Raw genomic sequence first — 21,558 nt, 5'->3', positions numbered from 1 at the left:
TAATTTCTTTCTCAGTTCACCGCTCTAAAGTTATACATAGTCAATTATGACAAGCTCTTCTCTTATACCACCATTATTCATTTGAAAAAAACTAGCATAATATTAGAAGAGAAAATCCGTTTGATTTATAAATCTCAACCCAATTGTTATTCCTACGTCTGATGTGAGACATTAGAAACTACAAATATATATTTATAATCAAAATAAAATAATACCACTATATAGTTTGTGGAGCCAAACTAATTTCAAATTTCAATACTAGAAAGACGGCATTTAACTGTTGAATCACACCACACACATTGGTATCTTGAAAAGGCCAATAGAAAAAAGAAAGAAAGGCGTTTGCATTTTCAAGTTATTGGGATTGTGGGTTCACTTTTGCACATTTTCCCTCCAACTTTACACTGATAAAAGTTTGAAAAAAGGAGAAAAAGAAAAAGAAAAGAAAAGACAAATGAGAGAATGTGAAAAGAAAGAGGCACCGAAAAGCATAGGGAGAGAACCTCATCATGAAAGCAAAGAAAATTAAACTTGGATTGGGACTATCCAACCACACGCACATATTATATATACTACCATTTCATTCACTCACACGCACGCCTCTTCAATAATGATATACCCCCAACAATAATTATCTTAGATGTGTAATTAAAAGATAGAATTCACATATAGTATATGTTAACTAGTGGATTAGCCCTTCTATCATCGACTGATTTTAGGATGAAATCTGATTAGTCGAATTTGGTCAGCTTATCTTCGCGTACGTATCAAGTACTTTTCCATGAATACGAATGACTTACATATGCAGGGTTGTCCCCTATCGAAAATGTGAATTAATCACATGTATCAATTTATATAATTAGTGAGTCACTCGTCAAAGTTACTACTTGATTTTAAGATACATGGAGCCTCATTACTTCATTAGGGTTTTGATTGATCAATTTTTCACATATCACATATGCATAAGTCAATATGATCATATCTAGTATCCGTAAAATCTAACGACTCAGAACGAGTTGGACTCAGGCGAAATTTTCCACAATGGGCAAAATACCTAGTGAAACATTTTAAATCTTTCACTATTATGATTTTTTTTTTTGCACAAACCAAATTCAACTTTTTTAAAAAGAGGTTTTACTTTTTTTTTTATCTCTAGACACCAACTTTTCCATTTCTCTTTATAAACATGGAAATCATAAAGTCAACCTCGCCTCATCATTTGGTCTTGGTTAATAATCAATGACTCCACTCTCATTTTCCCCTCATCAACCTTAGCCTTTCTCTCTCAAATCAGTACATCACCTTTTCCTATATAACCACCACCCAATTTGCCATCAAAACTCATACCTCAAACATTTTTTTCTCCATGGGAATTCAAGCAATGAAGGTGCATCAACTGCCACGTGGACTCATCTGGGACCACGACCCATCTTCCCTTACCCTAGGCTGCAAGCGCTTCCACCCCCTCGGCCTCAAGCTCTCCATCGCCGACGACACGCTCTCCACCACCACCGCCGCATTCGATCTCAAGAGCTTCATCAAACCCGATCAATGTAGTCCAACAAACGCAGACATTCAAAAGAGAAACTCATCTCAGGTAACAATATAAACAATTCCCACTTACATACTCCCTCCGTCCCGTGCTACTCGCACGTTTACTTTTCGGCTCGTCACAAAGTCCTTACACTATTTATAATTTAAGTTAGAATTAATGCATTTAATTAATATGTTAGTTTAAGTTAAGAGCTCTTTTATTAAGTGATGTCTCATTACACCTAAAATTCTTTTTTAATTACATAAAAAAATCAATCCCAAATTTACGGCCTAAAATGAAAAGTGCGAGTAACATGGGACGGAGGGAGTATAACATAAATAATTCAATCAATATATTACTTAATTAAATAAAATTGCATGGCAAATCTCCCATGATTGGTACCTAACACTATTTAATTTACATAAATTAAGAATTTAACACTTTGTATATCATGGCTTATTAATATAATATGCTAATTTATTTTATGATTCTGACAATATTATTGAAAATCAAGCTCGATAATTTTTATAATTTTGGCAGAATTAAAATTTATCAATCTCGATCTTTTTACTAGTACTATATGATTTTGGTAGTCACGGACGCACTTCTACGCAACTAAGCTAATAACCATATACTATCGTCCAATTTTAGGTATTTTGTATCAATTGTACAAAAATTATCGTCTCAAAATTTTGAACCTAGAATAAAAAACGTATAGCTCTTACCATAATAGTTTTTTGTGTTCGCATCTAACTAGCAACCAATGACATAGACAGTAACAATATCTTATACAAATATGTGATTTTTTTTTAAAAAAATCTACAAAATAATAAACGCAGTACGTGAGAGTTTACCAATTTTTTTTTTCTGCGTCCGCTAAGACCACCCTTATAATTCCCCATTCGAAAGAGTGTTTAATCTCATATTCCGTTACGAATTTGGACAAAATAACCATAATATATTAAATTATGGGATTGAAATATTTTTTTAGGAAATTCATATCACGAGCCACCTAATTTGACAAAATATTGTAAAACAAGCAAAAAAGCATCATTTCAAAATTCAAAAGAGCATGTTGAAAACTGAGGCATATTATAGGTAGAGGCGGCGCAGCCAGGCGGCACGCGGTGGAATCCGACGCAGGAGCAGATCGGAATACTCGACATGCTCTACCGGAGAGGCATGCGAACTCCCAACGCCCAACAGATCGAGCAGGTCACAGCGCAGCTAAGCAAATATGGCAAGATCGAAGGCAAAAACGTGTTTTACTGGTTTCAAAACCACAAAGCGCGCGAGCGTCAGAAGCAAAAGCGCACTAGCCTCGGCCACTCTCCCCGAACGCCTCCCCCGGCCCCCTTCCCCGATCACGCTTCTTCTCTCTTCCTCTCGTCGCCCAATAAGGTGCGTTGGACATTGGTTGACCTAATTAGTCACTGACTGGAAATGAAATATGTTAGTAACATTAATTTTTAGATGTGATGGGTGATAATTGATTAAATGAAATATTTAAGACTATTATTGGGTGTGTGTGACGTGTATTGATGAAATGAAATATTTAATGCAGGAAGAGGAGAATAATCGTAACAAGAGGAAGTGCGTTTTCGATGAAGTGAACGAGTATTGTAGAGAAGAGGAAGAGCAAGAGCAAGAGGGAGATAGGACATTGAAGCTTTTCCCTTTGCACCCGGAAGGGAGGGCTTCTTTGAGGGATTATTGTTGGGATTAATTAATTAGAGTTAATTTTAACTTAATTTAATCTTTTTTTTGCTTTTGATTGATCCTGAGAGAAGATGGTGTCTTTGTAGCTTCTTTATCTGTGATTTTCTTTGAATTAATATCAAGGGAATATCTTCTCTTAGTTGATCAATAATGAACTATTTATGATTTGTCTGTGACGATCTAGAAATGTTAAACTTTTGACTACAACTATTAACTTTTAAGTTTAGTAGTGCTAAAAGTGTAATACAATTGTTAGTGAAGTGACGCATGAAAATGGAACTAAGACCAAATACCAATTATTAGATATTACCACAGTGTAATGGATATGAGAATATGGCAACCAATTTGTTCAGATTATTACCACGAAGGGTGTTTTAGTCAATCAATATTGTGGGATATTTTACCAGATCACATGGACGGATTTAGGTGGAGTTGTGCATGATCGAATGATGGATTGTGGGAAAATTTCAAAAATATTTGTGCAATTTTTATGATTCAAGTAGCTTCGAAAAGAAAATTTGCTTCCTCGGCCTAAACAGTGGCAGACAACGCCAACGAGTTGGTGAAAACCTTATCCAACCACGAGTTCTAACCCTACAAATTTCATTTTCTGGATTCATCACGGTCATGATTTTTTCTTCAAATAATATGCTGACGAGATATCACATTGCAAGTACAATTAAGTTAACCAACTCACAGAACATGGATAGTGATAAAAATGCAAACTCTAAACTATAATCTGAATCGTTAGAAAATAACAACATATGACAAAATAATAGCAACAAAAAATGTCAACACAGTTTCAACACAACATCAACCTTTGACACTGTGTTGATATTTTTTGTTGCTAATATTTTGTTATTTATTGACATTTTCTAATGATTCAGATCATATTTTAAAGTTTGTACAATATTTAGAGTTTGCATTTGATAACGTCCAAACATAATATTCATATCTATGTCTATATTTATCTGTGTATAAAAGTTGACTAAATTAAAATATAGTAGAACTACTAGTTCTTAAAACATCATCTAGCCAATAATCATTTTTAACTCTAAGCTATAAAAATCTGAGATGAATTCATCATCTTATTACACAAATTTCGTGGTCACGAGACACATGTCCGACTAATGATAATATATAGTAGTGCTATAGAATTAATCACTCAACTTTTAATGATAGGAAAGGCCTTGAGAGGCCGGGCCTTGTGTAGAGAAAGCCCGAACACATCATCCATATCCACATCTTGTGCTTCCCAATCAAACTCATGTATCATCGACGCAACCATGAGATGCACCATCAAGTGCGCCAGCGGCAGCCCGGGGCAGATTCTCCGGCCCGACCCAAACGAAATAAGCCCGAAATCCCGCCCTTTGTAGTCGACCGAGCCGCCTACAAACCGCTCGGGCTCAAACGATGGTTGACACATTTAACAGATGTTGAACATAAACAAAATCGATCTCTAACCCTTCAAGTTGTCCATCATAACTCCAAAATGTGAATTTAGTGGAGTTTTTTAGCCTTCATGACCGATTATAAGGTATTCCGTTACTCCAATCACACCAGAATCCGCCGTTATTTATAAGCATGTGTTGTCATTTTAGTCCAAAATAACACAAAGTAGTGAAGTAGACACTCTTTTAATTTATTTGTATTTATAAACAACTAATACTATTGCTTTCTATCTAATTAACCCGAAACCTATAGGTCATACTCATAGCATGTCACACTTGAAATCAAGGGTGTTCCCATAAATACAAAATATACGCACTATTTACTACTCTAATCCAAAGTCAAACCTTGAAAATGCCAAATTAATAATATTCAATAAATCAATCTCGCAAAACCTTTGAAAATGTCAAATTAGAAGTAATATTCAATAAATCAATTTCGTTTTTGAAATTAACGATGTACCAACTATTCAATGCATGCTAGCAACCTAAAATATTCTTATATATTTTCCAAACTACTAAATTACTAATGTGTCATTGTGGAAAGTGCATGACATTATTATCATTTTTATTATAGAAATAAAAAGAAAGTGATATTCATGTATTAAATTCTTACACTAAGTAGGTGTTTGATATCATGGAGGCTCAAGTAAGCTTCATCTTCTTGATTGAGATCGAGTAGCACTTCAAGCAAATCCGTCTTCCTCGTACAATCCGAAGATTTGTCCCTTTCTTCCAACCTTTTACTAATAATCTCATCAAATTTGTCGAGCATCTTTCCCAAGTAAACATTTGCCTTGCGCTTGAGCCCTTGTGGATCCACCAATCTCAAAATCGGGAAGAAATCAGCCACGTTAGGAGTGCCGGTGATCTCCATAAGCCCCCGAATGATCTACTTCACCTCCTCGTGGGACGAGCCAGAGTCGAGGCTGGCGAAGTCGACAGAGAATAAAGTAGTAGAGATAAGATTGAGAGCCGTCAGGAAGGCGACCTCCTCGAAAATCACCTCCCTTCCGCAGCCCTCCACCAAGTGAACGCGCAACTGGCGCAGCTTCTCTTGGCGGAGGGGTTCGCTCGCGTTGACCTTTTGCGGGGTGAACATGTGCTCCTTGGTGATCTTGCGCAGCTTGCGCCACTGGCTCCCCACGGGGAGCCAGGCCATGGAGGCCTCTGCGTGGCCCATAGCCTGGGCCACGCAGGGCACTGCACGACTGGAGCACGTCTGGTCGTGCTTTTGCAGGATCTCCCTGGCAATCTCTGGCGAGGATGCCACGATTGTGGTGATGCTACCGAGCTTGAGGTGCATCAGGGGGCCATAGGTCCGGGAGAGCTTTGCAAGACTGCGGTGGGGGTTACGACCGAGGAGGTGGATGTTACCTATGATTGGTAACGGGGTGGGACCCGGTGGGAGCTTCGACTTGGGACCAATTATGTTTGGTCCCAGGAGAAGGAAAAGTAAGGTGGAAAGAAAGAACGAGAGTAGAATCAAGATTGTGAGGAAATCCATTGCCGATCAAGATTTGTGTTTGTGTTTGTAATTATGTGTAAGATATATAGTAGTACTAATAGTTTAGATTTTGCTCGGTTAAATAAAAAAATACTAGGCCAAATGTGAAAATTACTTTATGTTTATAAAAAGTACTGTATGAAAAGGATTTATTTTATATTTTTGTTGATGACTTTCTTGTCGCTTGTATTTTGCTTTTTATGGACATATCAAAAGTTATCTAGAATTCTAGATTTTGTCTACAAAGGTATGTGATAATGTGAATGAAAAATTAATAATAGTAGTATTGGCGTGTATAAAGTCACCAACTTTGCCCGAATTCCGGTTTTTCCCACGATCTTTAAAATTGGCGTATAAAGTCACCAACTTTGCATTTAGTTGCCGATTTCCCATGAAAGTTTTTCCGGCGAAAGAGCGAGCTGACGTGTCGTATTTTATTGATGTGGCGTCTCGTGGCGGTGACATGGGCAACAATCACTGACTGTGCAACATAAAAAAACTTAAAAAACAAAATTAAAAAAATACGAAGCCGACTACTTCGCCGACTACTTCGGCTCCAAAAAACTCCACCAAATCACCAAGGGCTCCACCACCACCTCCACCCTTTTCCAAGCCTCCGGCGAGGCCGCTGGCACCTCCGGCTACGTCAACATCACCGATTTCAAAGGCAGAAAGGTCGGATTTCAAAGGCGAAAAGGCCGGCGTCTTCACGGAGTCCGTCGAGGCCGGCCTCCCCGGGAGAAATTGTTCAGCAATACCAAACCCTCAGCCAGCAAATCGTGCTTGCTCGAATCCTCAGTCGAGATTTTGGCGATTGCGCTCACTGATTTCTCCTTCAATTCGGAGGAACTGCTACAATCGAGAAGGCTCACGAGCACCAGAATAATCCCCTGCGCCACCGCAATCAGCAAATTCTTAGGGTCTTCCTGTAACAAACCAATCAGCGATTCTAGGACAGAGCTCTTCGACTGGGTGGACCCGATCTGCAGCCGGCTCATCAGCAATTCTAGGACGGAGCTCTCCTGGCGGAGGGCGAAACGTCTGCGTTTTGAGCGAGCAAGCCGTTGTTGACGATTACTTGGAGATCGTTGGTGTGGGCGTCGAACTTCGCTGACAACGAGTGGGGGAGTGGCAGCGTGAGGAGAGTGAGGCGGCGGAAGAGCACGTGGCGGAGATGGTGCGGAGGAGGTTTGAGGAGAGGGGGTTGTTGTTGTTGGAGGCGGTGGTGGAGAGGTCAGAGAGGCGGTTGTGTAAAGATGTGAGCTTGGTGGTTATGAGCGACCATTTGCCATTGAGGATTTGGACGCGGGAGATGGAGTCCAAGAGGGAGTGAAGCTGCTGCTGTATCTCGGAGATGGCAGGATTAATGGTGTCTTCTTCCTCTTCCTTCATGGCGTCGCCGCGGCGGTGCGATATGCCGGAAAATGGCGCATAGAGAAAGCGTGGAATTCCGATTTCGGGAATACTCACAATTTGGACACTCAGGAAACGACGTTGTTTTACGATTTTCCGTTGCCATCCACGTCAACATTCAGGCATGCCACATAGGACACTCAGTTGCCGGAAAACACAGGGTCGGATCAATTTGGGAGATACCAGCGACCCAGCAAAGTTGGTGACTTTATACGCCAATTTTAAAGGTCGTGGGAAAATCTGAAATTCGGGCAAAATTGGTGACTTTTAAGGGAGTTATCTCTTATAAAAAGTACTATATGAAAAGGATTTATTTTATATTTTTGTTGATGACTTTCTTGTCGCTCGTATTTTGCTTTTTATGGACATATCAAAAGTTATCTAGAATTCTAGATTTTGTCTACAAAGGTATGTGATAATGTGAATGAAAAATTAATAGTAGTAGTAGTACTTTTGGGTAGGTATTCTTAGACGTCACCACGGTTCGGGAACCGGCGGTTCACGGTTCGGAACCGCCGGTTCCGGTTCAAAAAATAAGTGAACCTGAACCGGCCCGGCCAAGGTTCGGCGGTTTCGGTTCCTGAACCGTGAATCGCCGGTTCAAGTGAACCGCTGGAACCGCCGTTGCATGTCCGGTTCCGGGCCGGTTCGTCCGGTTCGGCGGTTCAGTTTTTTTTATACATTGTGAATTTGTAATTCAAGTAAAAAAATGTAAATATATTTGTATAAATAAAATTAGAATAAAGCGTTGTACAAATGCAATTTTATTGATACAAATTACAACTTTAAAATTACAAATTACAACTAAAAATTTACAAATTACAACTTTAAAACTACAAATTACAACTTAAAATTTACAAATTACAACTTAAAAATTATAAATTACAAAAGACTTAAAGTTTTTATTAAAGTTTACAAATTACATATTCGAAACAAAGGGGAAAAAATAAAGGAAAAGGACTTGAGCCCAACTTAAATTTAAAATTTAAGTTGAGATGCATACGTATCCTCAATGCTCAATTGCATTTTGGAATCAAAGTCCACGTAGTTCTTTTACCTTGCTTACCTATTTGGCTTGATCGTAGGAATTGGCGGCGCGCCTACTCTTCTTCGTCGGGGAAGTAGTCTTGGTCGAGTTGTACTACTTGATTGTTCCAATCCGGTTCTTGGTCTCTAATTTCGGTGGAGCACCAATCATCAAGTAACATGGTGGCTTCCATGTTTTGCCCGGTGAGTCTACTTCTTCTGTCGTCCAAGACCTTGCCTCCAACACTAAAGGCGGACTCGACGGCGACAGTGGAAGCCGGAACCGAAAAGATCTCCTTGGCCATTGATGCAAGGATGGGAAAATCTTTCTCGTGTGATCCCCACCAATCTAGGACGTCGATTTGTTGGGGAACAGGACCTCCTTCTTTCTCATTGAATGAAAAGTGTGAGTCAAAATATAAGTCTAACTCACTTGTCGAATTTGCCGTCCTTCCTCCGCTGCTGAAGCCGTATAGGTCCGCCAATTGGGATTGGGCGTCGGGGTCATCAACTTGGAAGAAGCCAAAGTTATGTGTTTGACGCGGGGGGAGGGGGGTCTAGGTCTCACTTGGTGGGTACGGTTGTACTTGGCTTCGTAATCGTGCAAGAGAGCCCGCAAGTCGAACTCAAAACTTCTTTGGAGGCTTGGGAGGTGGGGGAGGTTTATTTGGAATGTTTGTAGGTTTATGTAGTTGTCATCCTCGTCAGTTTGCAAAGCTCGGAGTGGTTCAAGATCAATAGAAGCCAAATTGTTGTAATAAAATTCTAAAATTTTGAAAGTACCAACTAGTTTCCACTTTGGATCCAAAACTTTGGCAAGCAAAAAAACCGTGGGGATCTCGTTGAAATACTTGAGCCATTTTTCAACCATGTAATATAAAACACACATTAACTCAAGATTGTTTGTGGAATTTTTTATTGCAGTTTTAAAACCAAGTGATATGATCATGCAATGTTCTAAAACACGAACGGATGTGCAATAATACACACCCGATAACTCAATAGTGGCATTTCGAAAACCTTTGAATAACTTAAACAAGCTCATGCATTGATCCCAACAAGAAGATGTTAGATATAAATCATCAACATGGTAAGTTCTATAAAAATCAACTAAATATTCTATATGCTCCAATGTATAATGCAACATATCATATGTAGAGTTCCATCTAGTAGACACGTCTAAAGTAAAAGTTGTGTACCTTATTTTCTTCGTGTGGCAATACTTCTTCCACGCCTTGCCAATTTGAGGCTTCCAGTGGACCAATGATACAGCTGTAGTAATAGGTTGAATATGTCTTTGCCATAAAGACAAAGCAGCTTGTACACATAAGTTTAAAATATGACAAATACATCGTTGGTGAAAATACTTACCACTTATCGCCGGGGAGCAAGCCGCAATTAAATCGGATATACTTGCGGTGTTAGCGGTTGCGTTATCAAAACCAACCGAAAATATCTTGTTGCATAACTCATACTCATTCAAAACTTGAATAATTTAAGATGCAATTGCTTGTGCGGTGTGTGGGGAAGGAAATTGTCTAAAACCAATTAAACGTTTATTTAAAGACCAACTATTGTCTATAAAATGACATGAAATTCCCATGTAAAAATTTCGTTGGAAAGAATCCGTCCACACATCGGAGCAAATATTAACTTTGTGCCCCAAGGTGGATAGAAATTTTCCAACCTCTCTTTTTTTGTCAAAAAACTGACGATTGTTAGATCTTTGAGCAGTAGAGAGGGGAATTCTCTTTGTAGCAACATTACAAGCGGTTTGCATAGAACTTCATATTTTTTGTCATTAAAAAAATTGAACGGAAAATGTTTCATTGCCGCCCATCTTACCATAGCATCGGTAACTTTTTTCGGATCATATTTAAATAGCGGCATACCTGTTTGAGACGATGAGCCGACGGGGAAGTTTATTTGGCTTTGGGACTTAGAATGCCCATATTCCACGGGGTGTTTTGCCTTCAAATGGCGATGGAGAGTACCATATCCCCCACCGATAACAAATGGATAGACTTTATCGCAATAGTTGCAATATGCTTTGAACTCACTTGTCTCACCGGTAGTGGTCGGATCATTAGGATTTGAAATTACCACTGGGACCTTCTTGAAATGTTTGGTGAAAATCTCGGATTTCAACTTGGGAGGCATCTTTTTCTTTTGTCGTTCTGCGGGAGGAGGAGCATCGGCCTCCTCCTCATCATTGTCGCCAACTTGGCCGGTGCTGGAAGGGGGGAATTGATGCGATCCATCATCGCCTTCGTCCGACGATAGATTCACATCGTACTCGAAACGCGAAGCCGAATGTGAATGCCCCCCCCCCTTGTTGGTCGTCGTCGGCGAGGGCAAGTAACAAGGCCGCATTTCGATCTTCTTCCTCCTACGAAAATTATACAACTAATTAAAAATACTAACACAAAAATAAAGCACATAGACACATAGATGTTGAAAAATGAAATTATGAATTTAATAAAAATGAATTAACAAAAAATTAAAACATATTATAACTTACTTGAGCTCGAAGAGCGGCTAGCCTTCCCACCTCCTCCGCAACTTGTGCTCTAGAAGGGGCACGTCGACGACGAGTATCACTTTGATCTTGGGCAATTCACTTGCCCCGATTACCACCACGACGAGATGAAGACATGATATAAATATTTATGGAAATTGAAAGTGGAGAATAGAGAGTAGTGTGATTGTGTGAAGATGATAACGTGAACAACGTGAGTAAATTATGAGCGCAAATAACGTAAACAACTTAGGAGAATGAGGATGGAGAATAGAGAAATTGAGATTGAGAGAGAAATTCTTATTAACACAAGAATGAGGTGAGTAGAAATGAAGAGGATGGGGGTATTTATAGGGGAAAATTGTGATTAAAAAAAAATTTAATTTTTGAAAATAACGGCCGAACCGCCGGTTTTTCGTCAATTTCAAATTTCAAAATTTTAAAAACAACGGCGGAACCGCCGATTTTTCGGTCGAAACCGGCGGTTTTCGTCAACGGTTTCTGCCCAAACCGGCGACCGCGGGAGCGGTTTCTGAAAAGGCTAGGAAGTAGGCCTGAAAAGGTGTCGGGAGTTGTCGGAAACCGCCGAACCGGCGGTTCCGGCGAGACCGGCGGTTCGGAACCGCCGGTTACGGTTCTTCAAAATTCGCAAACCTGAACCGGCCCGTGGGAACCGGCGGTTCCGGTCCCGGTTCGAACCGCCGTCGACGGTTCCGGTTCCGGTTCGGAACCGCCGGTGACGATTCCGGGCCGGTTCGGTTCGGTTTGGAGACCTCTAGGTATTCTATATTGTTTCAGCCCAATAGTTTGGACTATTAGTATTTAATTTAATTATGGTCTTAAAGTTATTACTACTAATTTAATGGGCTGCTTAGCACTATCTTAATTGGGTTGTTGTATGTATACAAGCATAAGCATTGCTTGTTTAAATTTAGCCTGCACTATGCGTTTTGCATGCAAATGGTACCTAAACTTTAAAAATATCGTGGATAGTTCCTGAACTAAGGTATAATCACATTGTTGACCTTTTCACTATTCATCATAATTTTGCACCAAAAATCGCCCAAAGGCATGAATGGCATTTTTAAACTTTCATATCTAGGTAAGAGATTTGATATTTTCTTTATCTTTCTCTCTAGTACTAAATATGATATTTTCTTATAGTTTGAGTACCTAAAATGATATTATTCACTTCACTTTTTCAATCACTTTATGTTATATTTTCTTTCTTTCTCTTTCACTAAAAATTTTAGGAAGTAAAAAATTAAAATAAAAAAATACACTATGAAATTTTTAAATATGGAATAAAATTTAAAATTATAAATTTAATTAACAAAATAAATTTTAGCTAACTTTAATTGGATTCTGATTCAATAAATTTTTAATATTAAATATTATGATTAATTAAAAATTAAGAATTTAATTTTAATTAAAAAAATTAATATTTAATATTTAAAAAATAATCAAATCACAATCAAAATTAAATTTTGCTATAAATTATTTTTATAATTAAATTTATAATTTTGGTTTTTATAATTAATAAATATTTAAGAATTCCATACTATTTTTTATTTTAATTTTTTACTTCCTACAATTTTTAGAGAAAGAGGGAGAATGAAGATATGACATAAAATGTTTAAAAAGTGAAGTGAATAATATCATTTTAGGTACTCAAACTATAAGAAAATATCATATTTAGTACTAGAGAGAAATATAAAGAAAATATCAAATCCAGTACCTAGATATGAAAGTCCAAAAATGCTCTTACGCAAATGGTCCATGAACTATTCGTTTTGCACGCATTGCGTAGTTCACTCTTAAATTTAAGAACAAATATATTGCTTATTTCTCTTTTTATGAAATTAATTATAAATACATCAAATAGGTGAGCCTTTCTTAGATTAACACCACTCAGTTAGTATTTATATGTGTATTAACAAATTATATATTCCAGACCAAATTAATACTCCATTTTGTACCCAAAAAAATTACTATCATCGTAAAAAAAATTAAAGCAATAATTCGAACCCTCTATCTATTAATTGAAGAGGAAGTATTTCCAAAAATTTTGAACCGTTAACTCGAACCGCTGTCCATTAACCGAAAGAGAAATAATTAACCGAATATTTTCGAATTCCACATAAAAGTCCTTAAGAGCATCCACAACCGTGCTCTTGCCAGCGGCACGGTTGTGGGCCCGGGCGGTACTATTCATGCCTGCTCTCTGGCAAGAGCACAACACCCACAACTGTGCTCTTCCGCAAGGACGAGCACAATTAATATAAAATTCAATTACACAAAAACATTTCCATAATATTAAAATTCATTTAAAACCCACAATAAATATTACAAATGACAAATAAAATTAAACATTGCATAATTAAAATCCTAAAAATTAAAAATTACATAATTAAAATCCTAAAAATTAAAAATTTAAAATCCTAAAAATTAAAAATGACACTACTCGTTGCCGAATTTCGCCCACATGTGGTTGATTAGGTCTTCTTGTAGTTGATTGTGGATTCGAGTATCGCGCATTGTGTGTCTTGTCTCGATCCTCTGGCCAACCGTCGTATGCTCGCCTCGGCGTAGGGGAGACCTCGCTGTTGAGCTTCCGGCTTCGTCCTCGTCGTAGAAGCTAGCCGCCCTCGGCCCTTCGTCGGCTATAATCATGTTGTGTAATATAATACACGTGAACATGATGTCGGCGATATTATTCACGTACCACAGCCGAGCCGGGGCCTTCACAATGTTGAATCGAGCTTGAAGGACCCCGAAGGCTCTTTCGACATCTTTCCGCGCTGACTCTTGACGCTGCGCAAAAAGAACCCGTCTCGGGTCGTGCGGGTTGTGGAGCGTCTTCACGAACGTCGACCACCTTGGGTAGATACCATTGGCGAGATAGTAACCCATGCGGTATATATTTCCGTTGATGGTGAAGTCGATCGCCGGTGCTACACCATTCATCACATCATTGAAGAGTGGTGACGAATATAGCACATTCAAGTCGTTGTTGGATCCAGCAACGCCGAAATATGCATGCCAAATCCATAGGCGGTAGTCGGCGACCGCCTCAAGGATAAGCGTTGGGCCGCCGCCTTTGTGACCGCTCAAGTGTTGCCCCCTCCAAGCAGTCGGACAATTCTTCCACCTCCAATGCATGCAGTCAATGCTGCCAAGCATTCCGGGAAAGCCATGGACTGATTCATGAAGACGAAGCAACCGTTGGCAATCATCAGTGGTGGGTGCTCGAAGGAATTCATCCCCAAAAGCAGAACGAACGCCCTCGCAAAAATTCTTTAAACATAGGATTCCAGTGGACTCACCGATATGCAAATACTCGTCGAACATGTCGGCCGTTTGCCCAGTAGCGAGTTGTCGGATGGCACACGTACACTTCTGCAACGCCGTGATACTTTGCCGGCCGGCTGCATCTACACCTGTTTGAAAGTATTCAACACGTGCGGACAATGTGTTGACAATTCGCATGAACAAGCGCTTTGACATGCGAAAACGGCGCCTGAAGTAATCTGCCGGAAACCGCGGCTGGTCGGCAAAGTAGTCGGCAACGAGCCTTTCGTGGGCTCCCTCCCGGTCACGATGGATGTACCGTCGATTTGATCTGGTTCGTTGAGGAGGAGGAGCAGGGGTATTCGCCGCGACATATGCTTCGTAAGCGGCACGATGTTGTTCGTAGTATTCTTGTTCTTCGCGTTCCGCTTCCGCCATAATATGGGTGAAATCCATTTGAGATTTTGAGTGGGGGATGAATGTGTTGATAGTTTGTATGAGAATTATGAATGAGAGATGAATGAGAGATGATTTGATGTGATAAATGGATGATGAATGTGTGTATTTATAGATGATTTTGGGGAAAAAAAAATAAAAAAAAATAAAAAAAATTCAGAAAAAACGGGAAAAAAACGGCCATATTTTTGGGATTTGGAAAATATTTTTTTTTATTTTTTAGCATTATTTATAATTAAATACCGATTTTTAAAAAATAAAAATAAAAAAAAGTTTAAACACAACGGCTATGCCGTTGACGAATGGGAGCGCGCCACGTGTGCGTCCGCTGGCACGGACGTGCTCGATACATCGAGCAGCGCCGTGCCAGCGGCGCGGCTGCAGCGGCGGCGGTCCTGCGCCTTGCCAACGGCGCGGACGGCGGTGGCGTCTTTCGCCACCGCTGCCGATGCTCTAAATTTATATGGCCCGGGCCGGGCCGGACGTGATTTATTCGAGCCCGCCCGAACCCCTGAATCACAAACAAGGGTTTATGGAAGAGGAAGGGAAAATCTCCCTGTGTCTCTGACGCAACGCCCATTTCAATCCTGCTACCTAATGCCGGTAATCTTCTCCGTACTTGCTCATCATAGCAGTTGATAAGTTTAATGAATGAATGTGCTTCGTTGAATCTGGTGGATTTCCTCATCAATTGGAGGTTGATTTGACTGTGAGTGATAAATCGTGTGATTGTGCTTTTGGTTGCAGCTGGAATAATATTTCTGGCTTATCGTAGCCCTTTGTAGCCGGAATTTGGAGATGGCTTTGTCGATTTCTCGAAGAGTATTGCGTGCCTTCGCTCCCGGCGACGTTTCTTCTCTGCCATTTTCTGTATACAGCGGTAGCCCCTTCCTGCAATCTCTCGATTTTTCCTGCGAATAATTAGTTTAATTTTGTGTTTTTTCTATTTGATATAAAAAAGTTAGAGCCTTGTTGAGTTCATCCGCAGTACTTAGCTTATACTATTATCGATATTCAGCTGTTTATTTCTTTCTTTCTCTTATTTTCGCCTTTGCTGCTTTCAGCTTTGTTGCTTGGTGTCAAGTGTCAATTCTTAGTATTTGGAAACTTTTGTTATGTGGTTGGATTCTAGGCTAAATTCCAAGAAACTACCTCCGGGGAGGTAGTATCCGCCATTTGTTCTCGCAAAAAAAAAGTTTCCAGAGAGGGGAAAGACGCGAGAGCTTGTCGCGTGCTTATAGACGCGTTTTCCTCTCGCGTCTCTAAAATGAAACACGCATGAAGCATTAGCGTGTCTAAACATACACGCATCAGCCTGATGCGTGTCTCAACCAGATCAAGGCAAGCATTATTTTCTCCATTCAAGGATGTATGTGAAGCTGGCGGCTGTGCAACTTCCAAGCGAGATAGAGGGCCGGTTCCAATAAATGTGTTATTTCACAAGAAATTGGAATTATCTTCATCCATTAATTCGGCTGAGCATTTTATGAAGCCCACCGCCTCATTCCCATGCGCATTCACTACATGACTGTCATTCCCACAATTTTCAAACCTTTCCAAAGCATTGGAATCAGCATGATCATTAAATTCCAGCCCACAATTCATAGAACAAGACTTGATATTCTCGGCGTCATCATTAAATTCCAGCATGATCATTAAATTCCAGCCCACAATTCATAGAACAAGACTTGATATTCTCGGCGTCATCATTAAATTCCAGCATGATCATTAAATTCCACCCCCTTCATCTGTATCAACCTCTTCAATCTCCTCCATCATTCTCTGCAAAAAAGCTTTCTTCATCTCCTCCACTTCCTCTAAGGTATGTATAGCCATTTCCTTCGACGCAGCAGACCCGTTTTCCATACCAGAACTTTCATCTTCATCGTACATAGCAGTATCTTCATCACCCTGTCTACACTCGGCGGCCAGAGGCTTTGCCGTAGGATCTGGCAGACGTCTTCGCGACGGGTCCGCCATTGACGGAAGACGGCAGAAGCTTCGAAATTTCATTCATTCAAACACGCATGAGGAAATCGCGTGTTTAATTGAAACACGCATGAGAAAATCGCGTGTTTAATTGAAACACGCATGAGCAAATCGCGTGTTTAATATGGATCCACGCGTGAGCTTCTCGCGTCTTTCCCCTCTCAGGAAACTTTTTTTTTGCGGGAACAAATGGCGGATACTACCTCCCCGGAGGTAGTTTCTTGGAATTTAGCCTTGGATTCTAAGCTTTTATCTTGCTTGCTATGAAAAATTGATGCAGCATTTCGAGGTCATGATTATGGCGATAGCTCGTATGCGATGAGACCTTCTGTCCTCGGAAAGGTAGACTGGGAATGCACATGTACACCTTACTGGGATTGTTTTTTAACCAGTACATTAATTCAGGAGTTGCTTCTTGCTATGATTTTATATTCATACCCTCAAATGGAATGCAAAGCTAACACTTTATTTGTGCCAGGCGTCTTTGGATGTTTGCCGGAGGTATTCTACAACTATTTTGACACCGAATTCAAGTGAAGGGGCATTTCCCTCGCATTTGTTCTCCTCTAAACATAAAAGTGTGGCCATTCCTGATCGGGAAATAGGTACGTGGGCTCATTTTTTTTTATGAATTGCTCTGTTAGATATGACCTTATTTCTGATGTCTCACTGCTTATTATGTAGTGGGAATATAAAATTAGAGTAATGGGCGAATTTTATATATCACTTGCTGTCTAGTAGCATGCACATTTGTATTTGGTGCCCTTGTTTAAAATTGGAGAAGATGAAAGAAATATAAGCTAAAAGTAATTCCTAATTGCTCATCATTTTTAGATTTTTGCTGTAAAAACCATGAAGCAGTGTTGTTCATTTCTTTGTTGATGCTGTAGGTCTCTGTCAGGATCTGGTTATTCCTGTTACAAATTTTCTTAATGAAGATAAAGGCTTTATGACATTGGGTGGTGATGTCTTCGATGTGCCAATTAGAAAGGATATTATTCATCGTGTCGTAAGGTGGCAACTAGCTAAGCGGCGGCAGGTGCCTCATTTTTATCCTTATTGATCTAAAGTATTGAAGAAATGATGTCAGCGATTCTTTTTAGTGCGAGGAATGGACAAATTGAAGCACATCATAAGTCCTTGTCTCTGTTATTAGTTGGTGCAGGCACCTACTTTGTTCCACGCTATAACCTTCTATTTTGATTTCTATTAACCTTCTATTTTGATTTCTATTATATTCCTGCCGCTTCACTTATATTAAAGAGAGAATTCTATTACCTTGCTACCTTGCAGACTGCTAATTTATGCTTTCTTCTTATTCTTATGATAAAGATGTGTTATGGCACATTTGGCCTTTACTTTCCTACCCCGTTTGTAGTTTCTGTTTTCATTATTGTAGTCTTGGTTTTTGATTAAGTTCTACTGTGCTATGTTTTAGGGGACACATTCAACCAAAACGATTAGTGAGGTTAGCGGGACTGGCAGAAAGCCTTGGCCCCAGAAGGGTACTGGCCGTGCAAGGCACGGAACACTCCGCGGCGCACAGGTGAATATTTAGCTTCTTCAGTTCGTTTTCTCTAATTGAGAGGGCTTGGAAAGAGTATAACTGACATAATTCATCGTGTACAGTTCAGGGGTGGTGCTACCATGCATGGTCCAAAGCCACGAAGTCATGCTATGAAGCTAAACAAAAAGGTTCGGCGACTAGGACTGAAGATTGTACTTTCAGCTCGTGCTGCTGAAGGGAAGGCAAGTGTAGTTTATGTTCACCCATGTTTTCTGCCTACTTAGCAACGATAATTCCTGGGTTCTTTGCTCGTAATTTGTCTTTTCCTATAAATTTTCTCACTATGAAGGCTCTATCCCCTCATGTTCTGTACACGTTTATGCTATGTGCAGCTTATGGTTTTTGAGGATTTAGAAGTTCCGTCTCACAAGACAAAGAACATTGTGCACTTTGTCAATCAAATGGAGAATGCTAAGAAAATTCTGGTTGTTGACGGGGGTCCTATAAACGAGAAGCTGAAGTTGGCTACTCAGAATTTACATTATGTCAACGTACTGCCTTCCATTGTAAGTCTCGAATTTCTTTACTGTCATTTTTGGTAACAACTGTGTACACAAGAAATTTCTTCTAACGATCACTTGTCTTTCCAAATTTGGCACAAAGATGTGGATCCTGGTTTTGGTACCCAAACAAAGTATTCTATGTGCTCTCGAAGCTACTATTTTCGTTTTCTTTAACAATTGCCAACTCTTTCCCTCTCTGATCCAACAATTTCAGGGTCTGAATGTTTACAGCATCCTTCTGCACGATAAGCTAGTGATGTCTCGTGATGCTGTGAACCGAATAGTTGAAAGGATGAGAACTCCAATCAATCGCTGATAGAGCTCGTGCATGCAGACATCAGAACAGATGCTTGAGTAGTTGGGTTTTCGTTTACCTCGACAGAAGACTGTAGTGAACACGTCGTCTTGAGGTATTTCCCATCTCCAGGAAACCACCTCCGGTCGACTAGCTCTTGAACTAGGATTTCACACTGTTTATTGCTTGTGAGAACTCACATATTTTAGAGATTAGATATTTTAGTTTTCCTTAAACATATCATAACTTAGTTTCGAATAATTTTGGTTGGCGTTGTTAAATTGGAATTTAATTTAAGACCAGATGATTTTTTATTAAATATTTTTTGGGTGTTCCAATTTTGAGTCTTATTTTTTTAAAACTACATGTGATGTGTATATACATCATAATTTACTTATTTTTAGTATTAATACGATTTTAAATCTTGACATAGAAAACGTGACATCGGCGATATCTGTGGTTTACAACATCGATTATCGAATTAAACAAATCTAGTTTGATTCACACTATTGAATACGACCATTTTATGTATATTGCACACACTTTCATTAGAACTATAATTTTTCACGGATAATAATGAAGAATCAAATTGTGATGCCAAGAAGGTTCCACTTTATAATGTGAGGGTGAAATAATTAATAAATTACTTAGGTGCATTGTTTTTGGTATACATATGTGACAAAATCAACGTCACGGTATATAATCTCATTCTCTTCAATTTTGTTGCCCTTTTCTGACTTCAGAAAGTTTGGAATATTTGCCACAAAATTTAAAATAAACATAGTTCTGGAATAGTTCTTTTTTCCCTTTTTCTTTTTCTTGTGTTTTTTGAGCCGCACACCTGGGCTGGGCAGGCTCGTTCACAGTGGACTCGAACCTGACCCGACCCGAATTGGCCTGTACTGGCTTGAGTTGATTTTCTATTTAAAAACAATAATTTTTATATTATCAAAATTGATTATATTTTTATTAAGTACAATAATCCCTTTTGAAACAATTCCTTTTAATCACAAGAAGTGTCACTTTTTGATTGGGAAATACTAGTACCGTCACTTTTCAACCACAAGAAATGTCACATAAATAATTATTTATGTTAATAAGAAAACTAGTAACTTTTATTTATAAGAATAATCACTTTTATTCATAACAATAATCTTTATTACTAATAACTTTTAATCATAAGAAAAATAACTTTTAACAAAGTAATTTCTATATATAATAAAAATAACGTTAATCATGTTGTACTAGTTTTTGCTTTTATTTGTTATTATTCTAATTTTTATGAAATTAGGTAATCATAGTACTTGGATTCGAATCATGCATGGATTCGAGTTTGATATGTTGGAACTGAATTTGTTGAATAATTCGACTGTATTTTTAGTTTTTTATCCTTTTGTGAGATTTTCCGTAAAAAGATAAACTTGTAAAACTCAATTTTCCGTAATAATAAATAAATTAGAACAGCTAATATGTCAATTGGCAAATAGATAATGATTATGTGACATAGGAAAGGGAGAAATGGCAAAAGATGCTCCCACTAAGCTAATGTGATATGCTTGAGGTTGAAGTGTAGGCAATTAAATTGAAAGTTGGGCCATTACAACATTTGCTACACATCATTATAATAATTATGTTAATTAGCTTCTTGTTTCACACCACTTTCCCATATCACTATCTTGGAAAACAACTGGCTCAACTTTTTAGGATATTATTATCATTTTAAATTAATCTAACCCATTGTACAAATATAATTCGGCAAATACATTTCCGAGACTTCAAATAACCTAGGTTATTTTTATTGTATATTTTTATAGGAAAGATTATGAAAGTATAACTAATTTAAATATATAATTAGATAACACGAATTTAGTTTTAAAAAAATGATTTAGTTCATTATAATAGTATTTTTATAATGAATAAAATTATTCTTACATTGAACTAAAATCATGTTTTCTAATTATATATTTAAATAATAATTGCCTATATCATCACTACTCTATTTTTATATGCATTAAAAACATGATTATAACATCCTAATACACAGTTTGGTCAAATGGTAAATGAGCACGTTTTATGAGAACGAAATACATTTTTAAATTTTGCAAGAAATGGTCAAAATTGTACAAACCGCTAGAAAAGGATAACATGAAGCAAAAAAATATTGTGGTTTACACAATTGTGTCTGTAATATAGGTTGGATCATTCGATGCAATTTGTGAATTTGACCTTAAAAAAATGCATCTTATTTAAGTATTTATGACCCTTTTTAGGGGATTTACAGCTATTTGG

The 21,558-nt window shown here is 38.5% G+C and overlaps 3 protein-coding genes and 1 pseudogene across 3 annotated transcripts; 2 read left to right on the top strand and 2 right to left on the bottom strand.

Annotated features, from left to right (window-relative positions):
* The first annotated feature begins 1,225 nt into the window (after positions 1-1,225).
* On the top strand, positions 1,226-3,401 carry LOC121763483 (WUSCHEL-related homeobox 4-like). The gene is made up of 3 exons (XM_042159505.1): positions 1,226-1,597; positions 2,633-2,935; positions 3,099-3,401. Exons 1-3 carry the CDS (start codon positions 1,367-1,369, stop codon positions 3,258-3,260), a joined length of 696 nt encoding a protein of 231 aa, XP_042015439.1. The 5' UTR covers positions 1,226-1,366; the 3' UTR covers positions 3,261-3,401.
* Positions 3,402-4,293: 892 nt separating this feature from the next.
* LOC121765633 lies at positions 4,294-6,218 on the bottom strand (annotated as a pseudogene).
* A 538-nt stretch (positions 6,219-6,756) lies between these two features.
* Positions 6,757-7,603, bottom strand: LOC121765632. The gene is made up of 3 exons (XM_042161835.1): positions 7,377-7,603; positions 6,970-7,252; positions 6,757-6,852 (listed from the first exon to the last, which is right to left on the bottom strand). The coding sequence occupies exons 1-3, from the start codon at positions 7,601-7,603 to the stop codon at positions 6,757-6,759; spliced, it is 606 nt and encodes a 201-aa protein (XP_042017769.1).
* A 7,771-nt stretch (positions 7,604-15,374) lies between these two features.
* LOC121763773 (50S ribosomal protein L4-like) lies at positions 15,375-19,607 on the top strand. The gene is made up of 9 exons (XM_042159853.1): positions 15,375-15,518; positions 15,663-15,795; positions 17,185-17,246; positions 17,383-17,509; positions 17,795-17,943; positions 18,343-18,450; positions 18,534-18,653; positions 18,804-18,977; positions 19,189-19,607. Exons 2-9 carry the CDS (start codon positions 15,714-15,716, stop codon positions 19,288-19,290), a joined length of 924 nt encoding a protein of 307 aa, XP_042015787.1. The 5' UTR covers positions 15,375-15,518; positions 15,663-15,713; the 3' UTR covers positions 19,291-19,607.
* The last annotated feature ends 1,951 nt before the right edge of the window (positions 19,608-21,558 follow it).

This window comes from Salvia splendens, chromosome 14 (genome assembly GCF_004379255.2).
Source record: "Salvia splendens isolate huo1 chromosome 14, SspV2, whole genome shotgun sequence".
NCBI classification, from domain to species: Eukaryota; Viridiplantae; Streptophyta; class Magnoliopsida; order Lamiales; family Lamiaceae; genus Salvia; species Salvia splendens.
Note: the sequence above shows the minus strand (reverse complement) of the source record. Positions and strands in the feature narration are given on the sequence as shown.

Coding starts and splice junctions, on each gene's coding strand:
- LOC121763483 (XM_042159505.1), top strand. CDS start 1,367: ATGGGAATTCAAGCAATGAAGGTGCATCAACTGCCACGTGGACTCATC. Junction 1,598..2,632: donor AAAAGAGAAACTCATCTCAG/GTAACAATATAA, acceptor GGCATATTATAG/GTAGAGGCGGCGCAGCCAGG. Junction 2,936..3,098: donor TCCTCTCGTCGCCCAATAAG/GTGCGTTGGACA, acceptor TATTTAATGCAG/GAAGAGGAGAATAATCGTAA.
- LOC121765632 (XM_042161835.1), bottom strand. CDS start 7,603: ATGAAGGAAGAGGAAGAAGACACCATTAATCCTGCCATCTCCGAGATA. Junction 7,253..7,376: donor CTCCGCACCATCTCCGCCAC/GTGCTCTTCCGC, acceptor CTCAAAACGCAG/ACGTTTCGCCCTCCGCCAGG. Junction 6,853..6,969: donor ATTTGCTGGCTGAGGGTTTG/GTATTGCTGAAC, acceptor ATGTTGACGTAG/CCGGAGGTGCCAGCGGCCTC.
- LOC121763773 (XM_042159853.1), top strand. CDS start 15,714: ATGGCTTTGTCGATTTCTCGAAGAGTATTGCGTGCCTTCGCTCCCGGC. Junction 17,944..18,342: donor AACTAGCTAAGCGGCGGCAG/GTGCCTCATTTT, acceptor GCTATGTTTTAG/GGGACACATTCAACCAAAAC. Junction 18,978..19,188: donor TCAACGTACTGCCTTCCATT/GTAAGTCTCGAA, acceptor CAACAATTTCAG/GGTCTGAATGTTTACAGCAT.